Source organism: Branchiostoma lanceolatum, chromosome 1 (genome assembly GCF_035083965.1).
Source record: "Branchiostoma lanceolatum isolate klBraLanc5 chromosome 1, klBraLanc5.hap2, whole genome shotgun sequence".
NCBI lineage: Eukaryota > Metazoa > Chordata > Leptocardii > Amphioxiformes > Branchiostomatidae > Branchiostoma > Branchiostoma lanceolatum.
This window is the reverse complement of record NC_089722.1, coordinates 24,329,713-24,347,476: the sequence shown is the minus strand read 5'-3', so window position 1 is coordinate 24,347,476 and position 17,764 is coordinate 24,329,713. Positions and strand designations below refer to the sequence as shown.

Genomic DNA, 17,764 nt, shown 5'->3' with positions numbered 1-17,764 from the left:
ACGATGCTAGTAGGTGACGTTTTCAATGACATTTGTTGGTACATGGTTGTTACGTCTGTCGTCCCATTAGAGGTGTAGTAAAAGTTCCCCATTAGTACCTTAGAAACAGGCAATACAGATATACTCAATTGCTTTATGACAGGCGATCCTATGGTACGTATGACACAACAGAAACTACACAGCATCGTACATGAATAACTTATTTTATTGACTCTACAAATCACGTGGAAAAGTAGAAACCCATCGTGGCGGGGGAGGCTACGGTAGGTACCGCCTTATCGCTCGCAGGACCCCACACTGACGTCGGACAGCAGCCACCACGAACGATATTCAGACCAGTCTCCTGCCCCAAAGTATAACATTCATCGTAACACATTGAGTGGACATTTGGAGAAATAATATACATCTTTTCGTGTCCCACTATTTTTTTTCTATGTACAAAGCTAGGGCACGACGCATGCTCTGCAGCTTGACTTATGTTCGCTGCATCTTGTGCAACAGAATCCTATCATTGAAGCAAAATTCTTAAATTAATTAAGTTTCACATGCTCTTGAACCAACATATTGTACAAAAGTTTGCAGCCTTCCATTCTGAGGCACAAATTATAAAACATATACCTTACACAGCATGAGAAATTAGATGCTATATTTATGTCATTAAGTAGCACTGGGTGGCATCATCAGAGACATAGGGACGAAATATATGGCAATCATCTTTACAGTAACTAAATTCATAAAAACGTAACCTCTGACATCATGACAGAAAATCTCCTGTTGCCATAGTAACGGTCCTTTCCCGTCCCTCGACTGTGTCCCTGAAGGTTTTGCCATTTTTTTTGTACAAGTACAACAGTGTACATACATAAAATTAGTCATCTGGCTGTCCTCGGACACAAACAATAATTTATTAAAGTCTTCCATTTGTATAAAATAGATTTACAAGAATCTGGTCTGGTACATACATGGTACTATGTAGATATAATATACATATATTTATAGATAGATATATATTTTGCAGGTAGTGTATACACACACAGTACATTTTTATTACTTAGGCATCTAAGAGAGAGCAAAGGCAGTATCATCAATAACACATCGTACACAGACACTTATATTCAGGTCACAAAAATATCACGGTACATACAAAATTCACCAATATCAACTGCCAGGGTCGGCAATTTTTGAGAGCACTGTGCAATACAGTTGAGTGATCGAAGGGGACTCACAAAAATATACCAATTTATTTACATGGATTTTGACTTGACGTGCAACCTCTGCAATCTGTGAGCTTTGGTCATCATGGATCTGCACCCACCCGCTACCACCGATATTGGTACGTTCCTCCAAGCTAAGAATGTGGCAACCTAGACTGTTTCATCTAGCCAACAGGGGAAGCGCATTGGCCATTTAATAACTCAAACAGGTAAGTACAAAAGCAACAAATACAGACATGTCCCCTAACTGTAGTTTTTCCATTCTCTGCACAGTTATATAACTAAAGAATTGAAAAAATCATTTAAAAAATATGGAAAATTGAGGATGAAAAAATATGTGCTGCAAGTTTTAACCACCCCTTTCAAGATGTCAGTCAGAACTATTCGTGCCTGTGCCTTTAACAAATCAAGCTCAGAAACTGTAAAGAAAAGTGCAGAATCTACTATATCTTGTTTTTAGCTAACGAAGACTTAACACGAAAATGAAAGCAATTTCATCACTCTCATCAACAATTTGGAAGAATTCATTCCAGTACTTCGCACAGAGAAAGTGGCTGTGTTTCCTGCGATAGCTACGCTGTATTTTGCACATGTTGACCTTGAGTCAAAGGGGTGTATGTGGTGGGAAGTTGAGATAAACTCAGTTGCCAAATTTCATAACAAAGGTGGCTGAAGTAATTTCGCTGATGTAACCAAGGATGGACTTAGTATTGCTTAAAAATGAAACGGCAACAGTAGTTGAGAGAATTTGTGGAATCTCAACTAATCCTTAACAAAATCCTGACCACGACAGAAGCATCATATCTGCAGGTGGATAGGTAGTTACTGATATATAACAGTGAGGCATTGCAGCAATGCACCAAAACAAGTCTGAATTCTCATCCTCTAAACCTGACACACAACTTTGTCCATTTCATGGACTGCTGCACCTCTCCCTCTGAACATAGGACAGTACACACATGTACAGACAGACATGAGATGCCCAGACATGTTACAGCTTGATCAAAGGGAGCACTATACTGTTGGCTGTTCTTTGCAATGGCAGATGACAGAAACAGAAAACAAAGTACTGAAAATTTATTGTAACCACAGACTTTGTATCGACACCTGGTCATAAACTGAACTTTCTCCAAGTAGATACTATTGCTCATTTCATATTCATTTCTCAGAAACCAAATTGCAGCATTTTGCCTCAGAAGTACCAGCCAAAACAACTCATGTCCTTTGAGACAACATATCGCCTTTGCTGAGCTGAAACAAAGTATCGTTGCCTAATGAGAAAAATATCTGTTTGCCAATTCCACAACATAAAACCACCAAATATAGCCAGTGGTAAAAACTGCACCAGAAAACTGTTCTACCTTCACCCCAGTTGCTATAGTAACAGGCATCACCATGATGACCAGCTGCAAACAGATACAAACAGCATCATGGGTAATGCTACATGTTTTGTTTTGAGGGAAACAAGTATCGTGTCCAAAATTGCTATGAGAAAAAAGTCTGTCTCAGGATGCCTTGGAAGCCACTGTTGCTATGGATACTGTTGTCATAGCTACTGTTACGTCAACAGCGTTGCCATGGTGTTGTAGAGCTTGGTCAGCACCACCATGTGTACGGGGAGGCAAGAGCGGCGGTCCCTCTTCACAGGGTCGTAGGTCAACCAGGACAAAGCATTGTAGCTTTCCAAAACATACCTGGGGCGAGAAACACAATCAGTGTTAAACACAATACTGGTATCTCTGGCCACCTACTCACAACATCACAGTCAACTCTAAACAAGTGTAGTACCTTGTAGACTTCTTTACAAGTTCATTAACACTTTAGAGTTGTCTTTAAGGACGCTTTTAATCCCAACTCTGGTAATGATATAGAAATGTTAATCAAACACAAAGAGCACCAAAATGTATGACTTAAGTATCTATCATATATATAGTATTATCATAGTTCATTAACAAGCTTTTGCCAGTCAAGGATAAAGTGATGAATATGAATACAGAACATTTTGTATCTATATGTTGAGAGTAGACAGCGTACTGACCTGAGTACATCACATGTAAGGTTGGAGTCCAGGGGGTGGGAGTGTCGAGACTGGAGGATCTCTTCAGAGTTCTGCTGTACAGCAGGGGTGTGGACATGAAGCGCAGACTGCAAACACAAACAAAATATCGTCATCCAAACCGAATAATTGTAATTCCTTCGGCTAACCAAATGTACAAAACATAGGACTACTTGAGTGTCTGAATCATTCCACGACCTGAGAGACAACGGTTCATGATCATTCTGCATATGTAACTGGCTGCTTTCAATACATGTACATCAAACCTGTGATCCAGCATGTGTCAAAAGCAAAGATTTTATATGAGGAATCTTGCAAAATCCGCACATAACAGAAGAAAGCCTAAAATAAAAGTACAGAAAACTCAAAAGATGTTTGCTACTATTCTAACAGTAAATGCATCTCAGTTTGCGGTGTTTTGATTTCATAGTAGGAAGAAAATGGAGTATTCATGGTGGTTTAATTAAACCATGTGGTAGGCCAGCAAAATTAAGACAGAACAAGCATCTTCTGTGTGGTTTCGAGTTTGCGGGGAAGAGCTTACCACACACTACTACAAACTCAAATGCATTACAGTATCTTTTCTCCACATCTGTACCACCCACCTTGAGGTACACCGGACAGACCCCCTCGGCGTGGGGACAGGCTGACCAGAAGGACTTGGGCATGTCTCCGATGGGGGCGGTGGAGATGAAGTACCCCAGGGCCAGGGGCTGCTGTAGGAGCATGGGGATCTCATCGGGGTCGGGCAGGGGCTGGGAGGAAGACGTCTGGGGAGAGAAACATTCATCAACATTGTTATCAACAATAAAAATCTTACAATAGAACAAGTTGTATGGACTCTTATTTCATTGCAATGATGACAAAATCCATAATTTGAGAAACAGTACATTACAAATGGAGAAGACATGTGCACGAGGTGCTGTAAGCTATTTCTTCCATTTCAACTTCAAAGCAGCAACTTAACATCCAAATTCCAAATCAGCCTACAGGCATTACCATTGGCCACAAGTTATCATATTATTTAAGTTAACTGTACCAATAAAACAATACTACAAAACAGCTAAGAACTGTTTTGAGTACAAAGATTTCTTCAAATCATCATTTCATATTATTTCTACTTACTTTTCCACTACCGTCTCCTCCCCCTGAGTAGGGGTTGGACTGCCCCCCGCCGGAGAAGCCCCCTCCTGTGGGGGACTGCGGGGAGTGGACCGGAGACGTCAGTGCTGTCGGAGAGGCCGCCAGACCCAGGAACTGGTTCAGGTCAGAGTCTCCCAGGTCTTCTTGGAGCACTGGCAGTAGGTCATCATCACCCAACATGTCACCTGTAACAATCACAACAGTTACTACAACTATCTACAATTAATTATTTTTTATGACAGTGCTATTGATCTAGTTTAGCTCACTGAAGAGCTATTCTTCCATTGATCATGACAAAGACAGGTGTTATGTACAGTATTTACAGATTCGTTGTACCAAGAAAATTTCCCTAACTCTTTTTGACAAGCAGAGTGAACAGTGGACCACGGTTTAACGTCCCATCCTAAGGACTGTGACCCCTACTGGCAGCATGCAAGTTGGGTAAGCGACATAGCCGGGATCGAACTCACGGCTTCTAGTTCTGGAGGCAGGGCCGCTAACCACTGGACTACGCTCGCTACCTTTTAATCTACTACACCTAGAAGGCCATCCTTGAACTTCTGAGCACATGTAATGTTATTACAGAAATAAAATACTAGTAAACAATAAAGAAGGAAGCTTGCTCTTTAGAATAACAAATGGAACTCAACCAAACATCCAGCAACATGTCCACCTATCAGACTTTCAAAATTGATATTTATGAAATTAAGACATGGCTTTTCACATTAGAATATAATAGACCAGCGGTATCATCTATGAACTGTATGACCCACCTGTATTCCCGGCAAAGCCCAGGTCCATCGTCTCGGTGATGCTGAAGTTTGCTGCGGCGGCCTGTGTGGTGGCTGACGTGGGGAAGGCCATGAGGTGGGTACAGGACGCGTCTCGCGGCGTGCTGAGCTGGGAACCCAGCAACCCGCCCGGCCTGGCACCAGGAGCTGAACCTGACATCACAGACTCTGCAGGGACAGGAGGAAATGTGGTGAGATTTTTTTTGTCTGTTTGTTTGGCCTACCTGGTAAACCACCTTTAGACATAACACAGTTTCATACAGTAAGTATAAGCTGCGTAAGTCCGGACTGCAAGGTTTGATTCACTCACTCCGGGTCGGAACCCAACTCTTTTTGATCAATGCGGTGGGTTCTTTATCATGCAAGGCTTTACGTCCCATCCAAGAGGATATCTCAAACCGAAGCCAGGTGCTTATTTGAGTTAAGTGAGGAAATGGGTGTTAAGTGTCTTTCCAAAGAGCACAATATTGGGGTCTCCCAGGGATTTGAACCCAGAACTTTAAGATTCTAAGTCAACAAACGTAACTACAAGACCACCATGCCACCACATTTCACTAATAATGTGAAATATAACCAAAGAAATAAACTACAATGGATATGCCACTAAATCCCACAGCCACATGACAACACTTACCGTGGAAGATCCTGAGAGCGCTCTCGGGCTCCAGTGACACCATGCAGGCAGAGAGGATTGTGGGACATTCGCACTGCGGAGACATGGAGCACATCCTGCACACCTCCTTCAGGTTCCTACTGGACTTCAGGATACGCTGACGGCTCAACAGGCTGCTCCAGTCTACAGGGACACAAACACACGTGATTTAACATCTTAACTATCAAGGTTTGTGAAGTGAGACTCGTCGTCATCAATACAGTACATGTAGTAGCCATTTTGTTAAGCTGAACACTTTAGGAGGGTCTAGTACAAGCTATATACGCTTTTTCCCTCCTCCTGCACCTGTTTTTATCTACTGTTTATCGTACTATGTACTTTATTGTTGTGCAAATAAATAAAAAAAATAAACAAAAGCTTTGAGTTAGGCGTGCAGGGACAATGCGGGATCAGTTGTTTGCTGACAACTCTTTGTGCCTGCAAAGTTTTTCAAAAATGCAGAAATTCTAAACTAGTTTGTACCAATCCCAAGTCTGAAAACTCTACCAACCTTTGAGCTCGCCGTGCCCGATCCTGCCCAGTTTGCCGATGACGATCCTCCAGGGGAAGGTTGTCGTGGCGATGACGGACAGCACAAACTCCCACAGCTTCTGTAGACCCATCCTGCAGGCTGACACCTTCCTGGGCTTGGGACTGGGGGAGGGAAGGGCAGAATCATTAGATTCTAGGTAAAATTACTTAAGTGAGTGGGTAACTTTTCAAAGCTGATTTCTATTGTTTGCATGTGACTGTATTTGTGACTTTGTGGATAAATCCAATCATATCACTAATGTGTGGCATAAACTGTAAATCTACCATTACCCCCCTCCTTCTGTAGAATAGGGAAAAACAATTAGAACCCTGAAGTCAGAATGAGTCAGTAAGATTACCGAGTTGGTAGTTGATTTATTCATTCGTGTTTGGATAAATCCAATTATGGCATCTTCTTTGATAAGCAGGTACCTACCATTTTTGTGTGGTATAGAAATCCATTTGTAATACTGAAGTTAGAATGACAACATTTTTAAACAACAATTTTTTTTAAATATCTTTTAGTCCTTTCCATTCTCACCTGATTGGAGCCTCTACACTGATGACAATGGTGTCTAAGAGTTCCCCCCTCAGGTCCGTTACCGTGGCCAGTAGCCACCGCTGGTCCGAGGACAGGCAGTACGCGCAGAACAGGACCCCAGACTTCGGTGTCAACTCGCCAAACGACTCCACCAGTTCTGTCTGTTTGTCCTTCTGCGGCGCCAGGATGTAAGGCGGCGTGTACAGGTGGAGCACATCAGTCTGGGTGGGAGAAAATATAAACTTTTAGGTGTGTGGAAATGTATCTTGATTGAGTTAAGCTTACTAAAAAAAACATGTATCACGCTCCATTTATCAGGACTAGAAGTATCCTTTTTATGATGCGTAGCCACAGGTCCTCTAGTATGAGTGATGTGGAAATTGTCGTCTGAAGCCTTAAGTGACCTATGCGCTGAGGCGACTGCTTTCAAGCGGGTGCCATCTCCCCCCAAAGCAGAAAGCATGTCCCGGGTCAAGTGGGTGGTTTGCTTTAGGCACCAAACGTGGTCAGAGGACCTGGCAAAGGACAGGATGTGTACTCCTAGACGGCATCTTTTATACTACATGTAGGTGACGTCATGAGAGAAAATAGATCCTCCCTGTAGACCAATGGCTGTGCATGATAAATAGGGCAGACACTACAGTATGTATCCTGAAGAAGGTACGTATTTACTGACAGTAGCACAAATTTCAACACCACAGTAGGAAATAAAAGCCAAGTCCTAGAAGATTCTCACCTCTTTTGACTTGAGAATGGCCTCGTTCTGTGCAGACGGCCCGAAGCCGGTGACAGACTTGGCGTGGATGGTGAACTGTAGCGTCCTGTGGCTCTGTGTGAAGACGGAGAAGGCCAGTGTCTTCAGGTGCTGCAGGTACGTCGCTCGCTCCTCTGCCTTCTGGGGCTGGACCAGCTGCTGTACGGGGATGATCTGGGGAAGGAGATGGAACAGTGGTGTTAACCTTTAGCACATTGGTGTAACCTGAAGTAGTCGTTTGGCACCCAATTCCCTATTGGTTACAGAGTTAAGTAGCAGGGAGAAGGTTAAAAACTAATAAAAGGTACAACATATCAAGATGAGAAACCGTATCACTTTTATTATGGCTAACAGACACACTTTATATGTGATATCAATTGTTTTACTTAGTGACCAGTAGGATACTGGGACCCACAACTACAACAGAGACATCTAGCAACACAAAGCAGAACTGCAGGTTATGAAATATTAGGAGATGAATATCTCGGGCATTCCCTAACAAATGTTTGCTAAGCCTTACTAGATACAAATGTGCATTTTAATACCTTACAGGTCTATGAAATCACTGCTGCTTCAAAGTTTCTAGTAACCTTTGTATCTATAGAAAAAAAGATCCTACAATAGACCTTATCTTTCTAGACAAATTTCTAGACATGATGTCATGTCCAGATTCAACAGTCATCTAGCATGATATAATCTAACTGCAGGTCTCATCTAACAATTCAAGCTGGCCTTTCAAAACATACTAGTTACCACGCCCATTGTCAAGCCATAACACTGAACCAATTTAATTCTTGGATTGAGAAATGGTGCTAAATTGAAAAAAAAATATATATAAATAGAGTCTAATCTTATGGTTTATACAGTATCAGAGAGTGATTGAATATAGTCAAGTTTTCCTTGCAAGCAACTATATTCATCTTGCTGAATGTTGACATCAAAATGTCAGAAAACCATAAAAATCACATTTGTAATTGGCATGGCCTAAGGGTGCTGGAAATCAATCACCATTGATAATGGGCAGATAGGTCATACTTCTAACTCGACACTGACCCCCTCCTTCTACCAGTGATGATGTGTGTTGTATAAATGTATGCTATGTGGCATTCTAATTCAAAATGCATGGTGCAATCATCAACTGCAACCTTCTGCCCTGAACTTATTTGACATACATCATTGTGCGCAAAGTCAATTACGATGATAAGAGGCGAATGTGACAGTTTCCTCAAAACAGCACACAATCTGTGTTCCCTGGACGGTGATTGTCCCAAATACATCTGACAGCCCCCATTAATATCCACCCTCCCGCGACCCACATTCACTTCAAGTGGGCTCTGAGAAGCATCATCTCTCTGACCTTCGCTTCAACTGTACTCAAGCCGGCATCAGAAAGCCATCCCAGCACTTTGTGAAAAACCTGTGGGCATCCTCATAAGCCGCTTTACTCTGACTTACATTTGTGCAAATAGATTTCCCAAAATATCAAGGGACTGCGCTAACTGGTATTAATCCAGTTTTACGGTGTACTGTTTCTCACGGATAGTCATAAATCTTTTGTTTTTCTGATATACACAGCATCTTTTATAGATGATCCAAGCAGAAACATCAATGTGATACCAACCTGCAGACTGATATTGTTTCTGACGTTGTCTGGGAGATCAGCCTGTAGAATCTCGGTGTAACATTTCAGCAGCCCTAGCGCGTACACGTCCGTTAGGTGGCTGTTTTCCGGTCCCATACTGAACGGATCCACGATGTATACCACCACCGCCAGCGGCTGGGCTTCCTCGTCCACTTCGTCGGGGGCGCCATCTTTGTTCTCCTTGTTCTGCCCGCTCTCGGAGTTCTCCCCTCCCGTGTTGTTTGGGTCCTTGGGTGACTCCCCCTCCTTTCCTTCCCCGCTGGAGGGGGGTGGTGGGACGGAGGGGGGTTTGTCTGTGTTTCCTCCAGAAGAGGAGGTGCCCGTGGTGCTGTTGCTGGTGTTGGAGGTAACAGAGTTCTTTCCGGGCGTCGGCATTGCCTTCAGGAGTGATGTGTCCAACGTGACAGTGGCCAAGTGGGCAGCTGTAGAAAGATACATTTTATCAGTGAACAAAACATTCATTATGAAATGTTAACCTTATAGTGCTAAGAAAGCAAAGTACATTTGTATTGGTTATTGGATTCATTCAGTGTAAGTTTAAGGATTGTGAAGAATTAAGAAAACACATTTATTTGCAATTTCAAAAGCAAAACCCAAAATAACATGTCTTCAAGCAATCAAATATTATTTTTACCAAGAATAAAGTCACTGTAATGCTGTGATTACTACACCTATGGAAACAGATTTTCACTTTTTCTGTTCTCAAAGAAAAATGAGAACGTTGGTTGTACTTACCGAGGTCATGTTTGCAGACCTGTGCATATAGTTTCAGCTTCTTGCCTACTGGTACTGCATCTGATGGACAGACATTCTTAGTTAGCTCATGTTCCTTACTTTTCTGCTGTACAACTTCATTTAGGCCTAAACTTCATTACGAGAAAAATCAAGATCAGAATCTATTACTGTAAATGTATGTATGTTTTACATAACAAACCCATGGTCTTATGCTATATGACTATAGACAGTAATATTATCTATTTCACTTATATAATGACAACAAAATGTCACTGAATAAGCGATTTGTTTTTCACAGCTTTCCATTTATTCACCAAGTCCAAGTTCCACAATCTTAGATTAGAAGATACAAGTTAGGAAAGGAAGGCTAACCAAGTTTGTTGAACCACTCATCGACCGGTTTGTCCGCCAGCCTCTCTGCCGCGACCTTCCCGACGCGCCGGATTCCATCACGCAGGACTGTGGTGATTGGACGGTGACGACCCAGTCTACAACTCTGATGGACAAAGGACGAACACTGTGTCAGTATTCATGATCGTTTATGACAAAAATTCACCAGTGCAAATTATGTTGACACATGAAACATTGGGGGTAGACAGTGTTTAGAACAACCAACAGATCTGCTTTATTCCGCGGGGGAGATAACGTTTCCTCCTCTGGTTTCCATAAGCCGTTATATAAATTTGGCAACAAAGACATATTTGGGTCAACGCCTTTATAAACAATATGTCAAAATACTGTGCATTTTGATATGCTAGCTAATCTTGATTGATAGTTTCCTATAGCTAGGTTCTACATTTCACCAGTTTTCAGTTGATACACTTTGCCACATCCTGGAATTTAAACAAGATGAAGCTAACCTCATATACTGTACTCAACTCCCTGAAGAAGGCCTTGGCGTTGCTGAGGATGGTGTCGTTGTCGGGACAGATGACGACATACACTACATCCCGCGAGGTGCCGAACGGTTCCAGCAGAAGCTTCTCCCAGTGGTTGAGAGCGAAGGGAGACAGCGACAACCAGTCCTTCTCGTAACCAACCAGGAGTGAAGGCACCGGAAGCGGCTCGGAGCTGTTCTCGTCTCCACCTAGTTTGGGAACACAGCAGGAATTACAAACATTGCAGCATACTTTTGCAGCCAATACAATGGTAAAGCCTTACAAGGCAATGATAATCACTTACATGAGATACACCTTAACATACTATAAAAACTAAGAGTTATGCCTTTTTAAGAGGTAGATATGCAGGGGTAAGGCATCAGGATGTTCAATGTAACGTACCTAGCCAAAGGCTGCTTGTACTGATGAACACAGGTACAGACAAACCTACTGTATAGCTACTGCTATGAAGTTGTAGTTTTGCAGTAGGGAGAAAATGGAGTGTTCGTGGTGGCTTTTAGTTTGCGATTAAAACAATGGTGTAGGCAGGCAGTAGACACAACAAGCATTTTCACAGTGGTTTAACTTTGGGGTGAAGAGGTCACCGTGAAAACCGCGATCATAAAACCACAGCGAACTTAAATGCATTTACAGTATACTTCAATACACACGAAGCATAAGTCTGTACCTCTGCCCACCAGCCTGTGGAACTGGCTCCAGGTGAGAGGACCCTGGACGGTGGGTTTGGGCTCCCATAACCTCGTGGTGCGCTTCTTCTGGATGGCGTCCTGGAGGAGCGGCTGCAGCGACTGCAACATCCGCACCACGTCACGCGACGACAGGCTACTCTGGTCAACAGCTGGGTCGGTAAGATGTACAAGTTATACACACAGGTTAACATAGTTAAACCACTGCTAAGTCCTTTTGATACACAAATTGAATTAGCCAATTAGATAAACTAATACAAGATAGTTTTGTTCAGTTTCAAACAAGAACGTTAGCGAAACAGAGAATGCTAAAATGCTTTGATATAAATTGATACTGAATGGTTTACTAGACTTTTAGACTTACATGTGCTCTAGACTTCCTATACATGTACACTTACTATACTGCATGGCTACATCTAGTGCAAGGACACATATTATTGAAACTTTCATATTGGTGTTGTATTTTCTTATATCAAAGGAAGATTAGCTACTTGTCTTGTGACAAGGTCAGAAATTGCAATTAATACAGCATCTCACCTGTAGGCGGTGGCCATGTGTGCTGACACACAGACTTGTCTGCCTGCTCCAGTTTGACTGGGGAGCCGTCATGACTCCTACCCTGCTCTAACGCCCAGTGGCACGCATCACAGTCATCTACAAAACAAATCACACTGCTGTTAACTTCACAATCAATTTTTTAAAAGAATAAAGTCAATCATATGTTTTCCATGCTAACACTTGTCACTATAGAATACAGAAAGACAGAGGATACTTTAACATAAAAGAGAGTGTGATCTTTGAAATGAAACGGAGTCCTTGAAATTTGGAAAATGAGTTAACGATTCAGTTCCCTTCTCTTGTGTTGTCTATCATATGTCAGCAATACTCACCACAGATGGTGACTTCTATTTTCTGCGAGACGACCGCTGGTCTCCGATTGGCCACGATTCTATCCAAGGAATGTGGTGTGGAATACAGGCTTGAACACTGGTCCTGCACAACTTGCAACAACGCTTTGGATATTCTGTTGTTTCCAGCTAATTTCATATTTATAGTGGCTTTCTCATCCGTCTTTCCTGCCTGGGCACTATCGCCCTCTCTACTAGTTCTGTTCACTTCGCTCACGTTATCCTTTAGTCTCTTCACGTTCTTGAAGCCGAAGATCTCGCAGAGATCCTCCGGGAACAACCCTGCTTTCCGCGAGTACTTGCGGTTCATGACGGCGCTGAAGCCGCACGTGCATTTGTACTGTGCCTCCTGGTTCTGGGCGTGGAACTCCGGGAGGTAAACCTCCACGTCCGCGCCCTTGATGTTCACGTTGCAAACACAGATCACGCAGCTGTCAAAGTTCCTGTCCTTGAAAAGATTGATTGCAGAGTCCGAGAGAAGCATATTGACGGTGAGGCTGTGGGCTTCCATAGTCGGCCCCACGCTGTTCATATCCACGGAATTCACGTTTCGGAAGGACGACACGGTTGAAGGCGGAGAATCGTACGGTCCCGGCCCCCCTGCGCTGCGCGGTGTCTTTACTGAGGCGAAGGCGGGGGAGGCCATGGGGACGCTGTTGCTAGCGGTGACAGTCGTCATGGTAACAGGACAGGTGGAACTGATCATGTCCTGTGGGAGGGGCATGAGGTCCATGAACCCCCCTGTGGTCACATTGGGATAGTCCTTCACAGGCATCTAGAGGAAAGTCATGATATCAACATCAGTACTTGCTCACTTTTCACAGACACATAAAGCATCCAAACATAATACTGAGCCACATATGACAAGCCTCCTATTTCAGGACATTTACACAATGATTTTAAAGTAATACTAACCCTAACGATCAACATGAGGACAAAGTCTGAGGGATAAGTCTGTCCCTTGATACAAAGAGTTTCTGAGAGTAAACACATTGTATAGATAGATGCATGTTTTCCTTCCAGCCCTCAAATATCACTTTAAATTGTCTAAGAACCCAGAAAGTACATTGGTGTGACCTTCACATGAAGATAATTTCTCCCGACGTACCTGCCATGATGGTTTATACAGCATGTTGTCCTTCAGTCTGATGGGCGGTAACTTGTGACTGGGCAGTGACTTGAGCGGTGCGTACATGGAGGACCCACAGTGTAGATGTGTGTTGGCTTTCCTGTACACGTACGACCAGTCCTTGATCTGCTCGGGGACGGGACTACCCATGCTCTCGTCTACTTCCACCTCGGGGTAATCCGCGAGCGTCGTGGTGGCGTGCCCGTCCGCCTTGGTGATCCCCGGTACGGAGTCCGGGCTGGTGTATTCCTGGTTCCCCGCGTTGCATGGTGACAGGGAAGGGTTGACGGACGGCGGTGTGGGAAACATTGTCTGAAGGTTCTGAAGATCAGCTGGCCCTGGAGGGAACGAGGTGAGATGTTATGTTGTGGTTGGTGTGCTAAATCTTTGAGACTACTAGTATTTTCATAAATCTATTTTTTTTTCTGTGTTCTTTTCTTTTTGAGAAAAAGTGAATGTTGACAAAAGTGATGAACACACGTCTCTTGGATAGGGATAAATTACGGGGTGTTTGCATCCCCAAAAGGTAGCAAACTCACATTTTATATGCAAGATATGGAGGTAAAGTTTATTTGGATAAGAATGAACCCTTACCAATGTTCCCTGTTCCGCCAGCGAAGACGCCACTCTTGTGCAGATGTGTCTGGGCACCGTCCTCTGTCGAGGCGGCACTTGCACTTTTCGCACCGCCCGACGTAGATGGACCCTGTATCAACAAGAACTCGTTATTAGCAGTGCAAACAATATTATCTTGTTCATAACTTAATATGACATCAATGCCAGCATAAAGACTTAATAATTTGGTCCTTTTTTGATGTTTTGTGAGAGTTTTGACAATGTTGTAGACGTTATGCTGTCCATGTCAAAATTCCATTGTAATGTCTTGTACTTGTCAGCAGTGCTAGCCCTTTGTAATAACCGCAGGCTAGTTGTGCAGCCCATCCTGTGCATACTGAACAGCCAAACCAACAAATGACAAATAAAATGTTGCATAGCACCTCTAGAAAATACATTTATTGTTTCTTTGGTGACAGTGTTATGTGCAAAGCAACGTAATCCTTGTGAAAGACATAACTGTTCAAAGCTGTCACAAGAATTTAAACGTCCAAAAAGGACTTACCCCATCATCATTGTCTGAGTCAGATGATTCAAAGAGCTGGTCAAGGTCGCTGAAGGTCACGGCCAGGTCCGCCTCTGTGGTCAGGCTGGTAGAGGACACAACCTTCACTGCTGGCTGGGGCGACGACAATTTGGGTTCTACGGAGATAAACATACGGAAAATTAAAACACAAAATATTTGTGCACTGCAGCCACATGCATAGCAAAATCTCTTTATGACTCTTTCAACAAGAGCTATCTACCACTCCGAAATCATGACCAGAACACGGGATACCAAAGCTGAAAGTTCTGCTGCAGTACCTTAGCAAGTTGTAGGAGGCCCACCATCAAATTTGACCTTTGTTTTTCCATCCCCTACCTACCTACCTACCTATCAAATATCATTAGGACTCATTCAAGACATCTCGAGTTATCCTGTCCACAGACACACACACACAAACACACAGAAACACACACACAAACAGATGCAAAAAGTCACCTAAAATATAACCTTCTTGGTGAAGGTTATTATCCTGTTGACAAATGTGCCAAAGAATATAAACTCGCTTCAAAGAGGTAACTGTAGATCCTTACCTTTATCACCGGGTTTGGCAGAAGGATCCCCCTTGGCTGTTCCAGCCTGGTTCTGTCCCTCCCCACCCTTGTTTGACTGTGAGTCTGTGCTGTTCCTGTCAGGCTGGGACGACAGAGACTGCAACCGACCCTTCTTATTGGACTTCCCTCGAGGAGGAAACCCTGTAGTTAGAGAGTAGAAAAAATTTCTGTAAATGGACCATAGCTTCTACTCTAGCAATACTCCAGCTGAGTCATACATTTCCCTTACATTTTGTGAACTTAAAATGTAAGGGAAAGAATAAAGAGGTTGCACACAAAGTGCTACCAGTGCACCTTCCTGCAGTATTATCTGTTCTCCCAAAGCTGTATGCCCCGAGGGCTAAGGAAATAGAGATGGGCACTGCCCTATGCACCATATGGCATGCAAAGGATTGCAACTTTTAAAACATGGGGCAAAGTCTACAACAGACAATGTGCCTTAACCACTATGCTTTTCCCTTGCTTGGGGAGCAAAAGCAAACTTTATTTCCTTCTAATCATTCCTCCAATACAAAATTTACTACTGGATAACAAGGCACTTTATTCACAACCAGGACCTATATATACACATTGTGTAATCAACAACTGATGTTTCGTTAACTGTATGTCACTATCCTCAGGGCAATACTGACTAGTATTATTCAACACTGCAGCTAGGTGTCGCTACTAACAATGCTGTCCCAAACATTAAGTATTGTCATATATTCAATCCCAAACATCTGTTACTGACTGTATACAGATTCTGGTTGTGACTACAGAACCTTGTGAGCTTATGACATGGTGAAATTATTCACAGCAAATTGACTACTCCCTGCCACATACCTGTTGGCATAAGGCTAGGAGGTGAGGAGTCCTCCATGAACTCGTAAGGGTCGATCCCGGGAGAGGTCCGCGCCATGAGACTCCTGGAGGAGGAGTCGCTGTGGATGGTGTCCATGGCAGGGTGGATCGGGCGGAAGGAGAAATTTGTCTTCATCTTCTTCAGAGGCCTCTCAAGAACACCACTGAAGGAGGGAAGGGGGGGGGGGTGTCATGACAGTTTCAAACAACAAAAATCACATACTTTCATATTTATTATATATGATGTAAAACCAAAATCTTTATTGATACAACAAAAGTACAGCGACTCTTCTACCACTACACATACAAACAAAGTGAATACAAACGAATTAACCTACGTACAAGAATATATATAAATCAATGTTGAGTTTAAGGTATCACTAGTCTTATACTGTCTTATCAATACTGTCAAGTGGATTTCTCTTAGCCATAAGCTAACAATGACAATGACTGTGTGGTTGAGTGAGGCAATTGAATTATTTGGAAAAGATTATCTCTCATTTCTTCTTTTAAAGATTTTAATGTACCACTCAACTTTGCAACCTTAAGTTGTATTATCCAGAAATTCTTATCTTTTTGTCTCTAGGTTTAAGACTAGCAAATCCAGTACAGATGTCATCGTTTTGTAAAAGTGAGATACTTCAGTTTCCAGGGCCAGTCATCTGACTTGACCCCTCCCTAAAATAGACAAGGACTTTTCACTTTTCATTTTCCCATGGGGAACAAGTGACTACTGGCTATATTTAGCACTTTGAAGTACAATGAGTGATGGCCAGGGGCCCAACATATGATCTGACTGTTCTATTCTTGGTTGGGAGAGGCCATTAAAAAAGTGGTCAGATGTTAGCATATGTGCCAATCTGGGAAAGAAATTCCACACCACCCGCCACACGTGTGGATGATTACTGCAATGAATCTGTTGGCTGTAAAGGTGATGCTTATTTTCAGGAACAACATGTCTGCAGGGCTTTCTACTTCACCCCAAGGGACTGGAGAAATGCTTTTAGCTTCTCTGTCTGTCTGTCTGTCTGTCTCTGTGATTGTACTGAACATCATGAAACTTTTGCAGTAGTTTTCTTTTCGCAGATGTCTCAGTGACAGCTTCACTGCCATTCAAGAAACCGTGAATATATCTCTCTTGTATGACTACTGTACAAGAGAATTGTTTCAACTGCAAACTTAAAACACCACAAAAACCTACTTTTCCCTCTTACTTCAAAATAAAACAACTGCAAAAGTAATACCATCTATAGCATTTCCATGATTCCCAATAGAGCAATATACATATAATAATGCCATATATCATCAGCACTGTTTTTCTCTTCTATGTGGGATGGAAGGGTTGCAAAGCAATATGGGTAAGGGGGTGAAGTCTGGCGTCTCTTATTACCTCATTTGTGAAAAGTTTAAAAACGTCTACAAAAGTTGAAAGCACTACTCCATTAATGAGGATGATGGGGAAAAATACTTTTCTTCAAATTTTGGTAAAAACAATTCCTGTCTACATTTGACAGTGAAAACATATTGCAG

General features: G+C 42.7%; 1 protein-coding gene across 1 annotated transcript in view; it reads right to left on the bottom strand.

Moving 5' to 3' along the window:
- Positions 1 to 187: 187 nt before the first annotated feature.
- The window catches only part of LOC136443301 (mediator of RNA polymerase II transcription subunit 13-like), a 52,421-nt gene continuing 34,844 nt past the window's right edge, over positions 188 to 17,764 (bottom strand). Inside the window, exons 11-31 of the mRNA XM_066440489.1 lie at positions 16,217 to 16,398; positions 15,374 to 15,535; positions 14,802 to 14,938; positions 14,276 to 14,387; positions 13,661 to 14,019; positions 12,535 to 13,327; positions 12,182 to 12,298; positions 11,626 to 11,796; positions 10,920 to 11,146; positions 10,432 to 10,555; positions 10,060 to 10,119; positions 9,304 to 9,746; positions 7,665 to 7,856; positions 6,929 to 7,149; positions 6,368 to 6,510; positions 5,839 to 6,000; positions 5,187 to 5,372; positions 4,396 to 4,598; positions 3,876 to 4,040; positions 3,253 to 3,359; positions 188 to 2,908 (exon numbers count right to left, since the gene is read on the bottom strand). Of these exons, the coding sequence (XP_066296586.1) occupies positions 2,773 to 2,908; positions 3,253 to 3,359; positions 3,876 to 4,040; positions 4,396 to 4,598; positions 5,187 to 5,372; positions 5,839 to 6,000; positions 6,368 to 6,510; positions 6,929 to 7,149; positions 7,665 to 7,856; positions 9,304 to 9,746; positions 10,060 to 10,119; positions 10,432 to 10,555; positions 10,920 to 11,146; positions 11,626 to 11,796; positions 12,182 to 12,298; positions 12,535 to 13,327; positions 13,661 to 14,019; positions 14,276 to 14,387; positions 14,802 to 14,938; positions 15,374 to 15,535; positions 16,217 to 16,398 (4,402 nt within the window). The 3' untranslated portion in view covers positions 188 to 2,772. The remainder of the gene's footprint in view (positions 2,909 to 3,252; positions 3,360 to 3,875; positions 4,041 to 4,395; positions 4,599 to 5,186; positions 5,373 to 5,838; positions 6,001 to 6,367; positions 6,511 to 6,928; positions 7,150 to 7,664; positions 7,857 to 9,303; positions 9,747 to 10,059; positions 10,120 to 10,431; positions 10,556 to 10,919; positions 11,147 to 11,625; positions 11,797 to 12,181; positions 12,299 to 12,534; positions 13,328 to 13,660; positions 14,020 to 14,275; positions 14,388 to 14,801; positions 14,939 to 15,373; positions 15,536 to 16,216; positions 16,399 to 17,764) is intronic.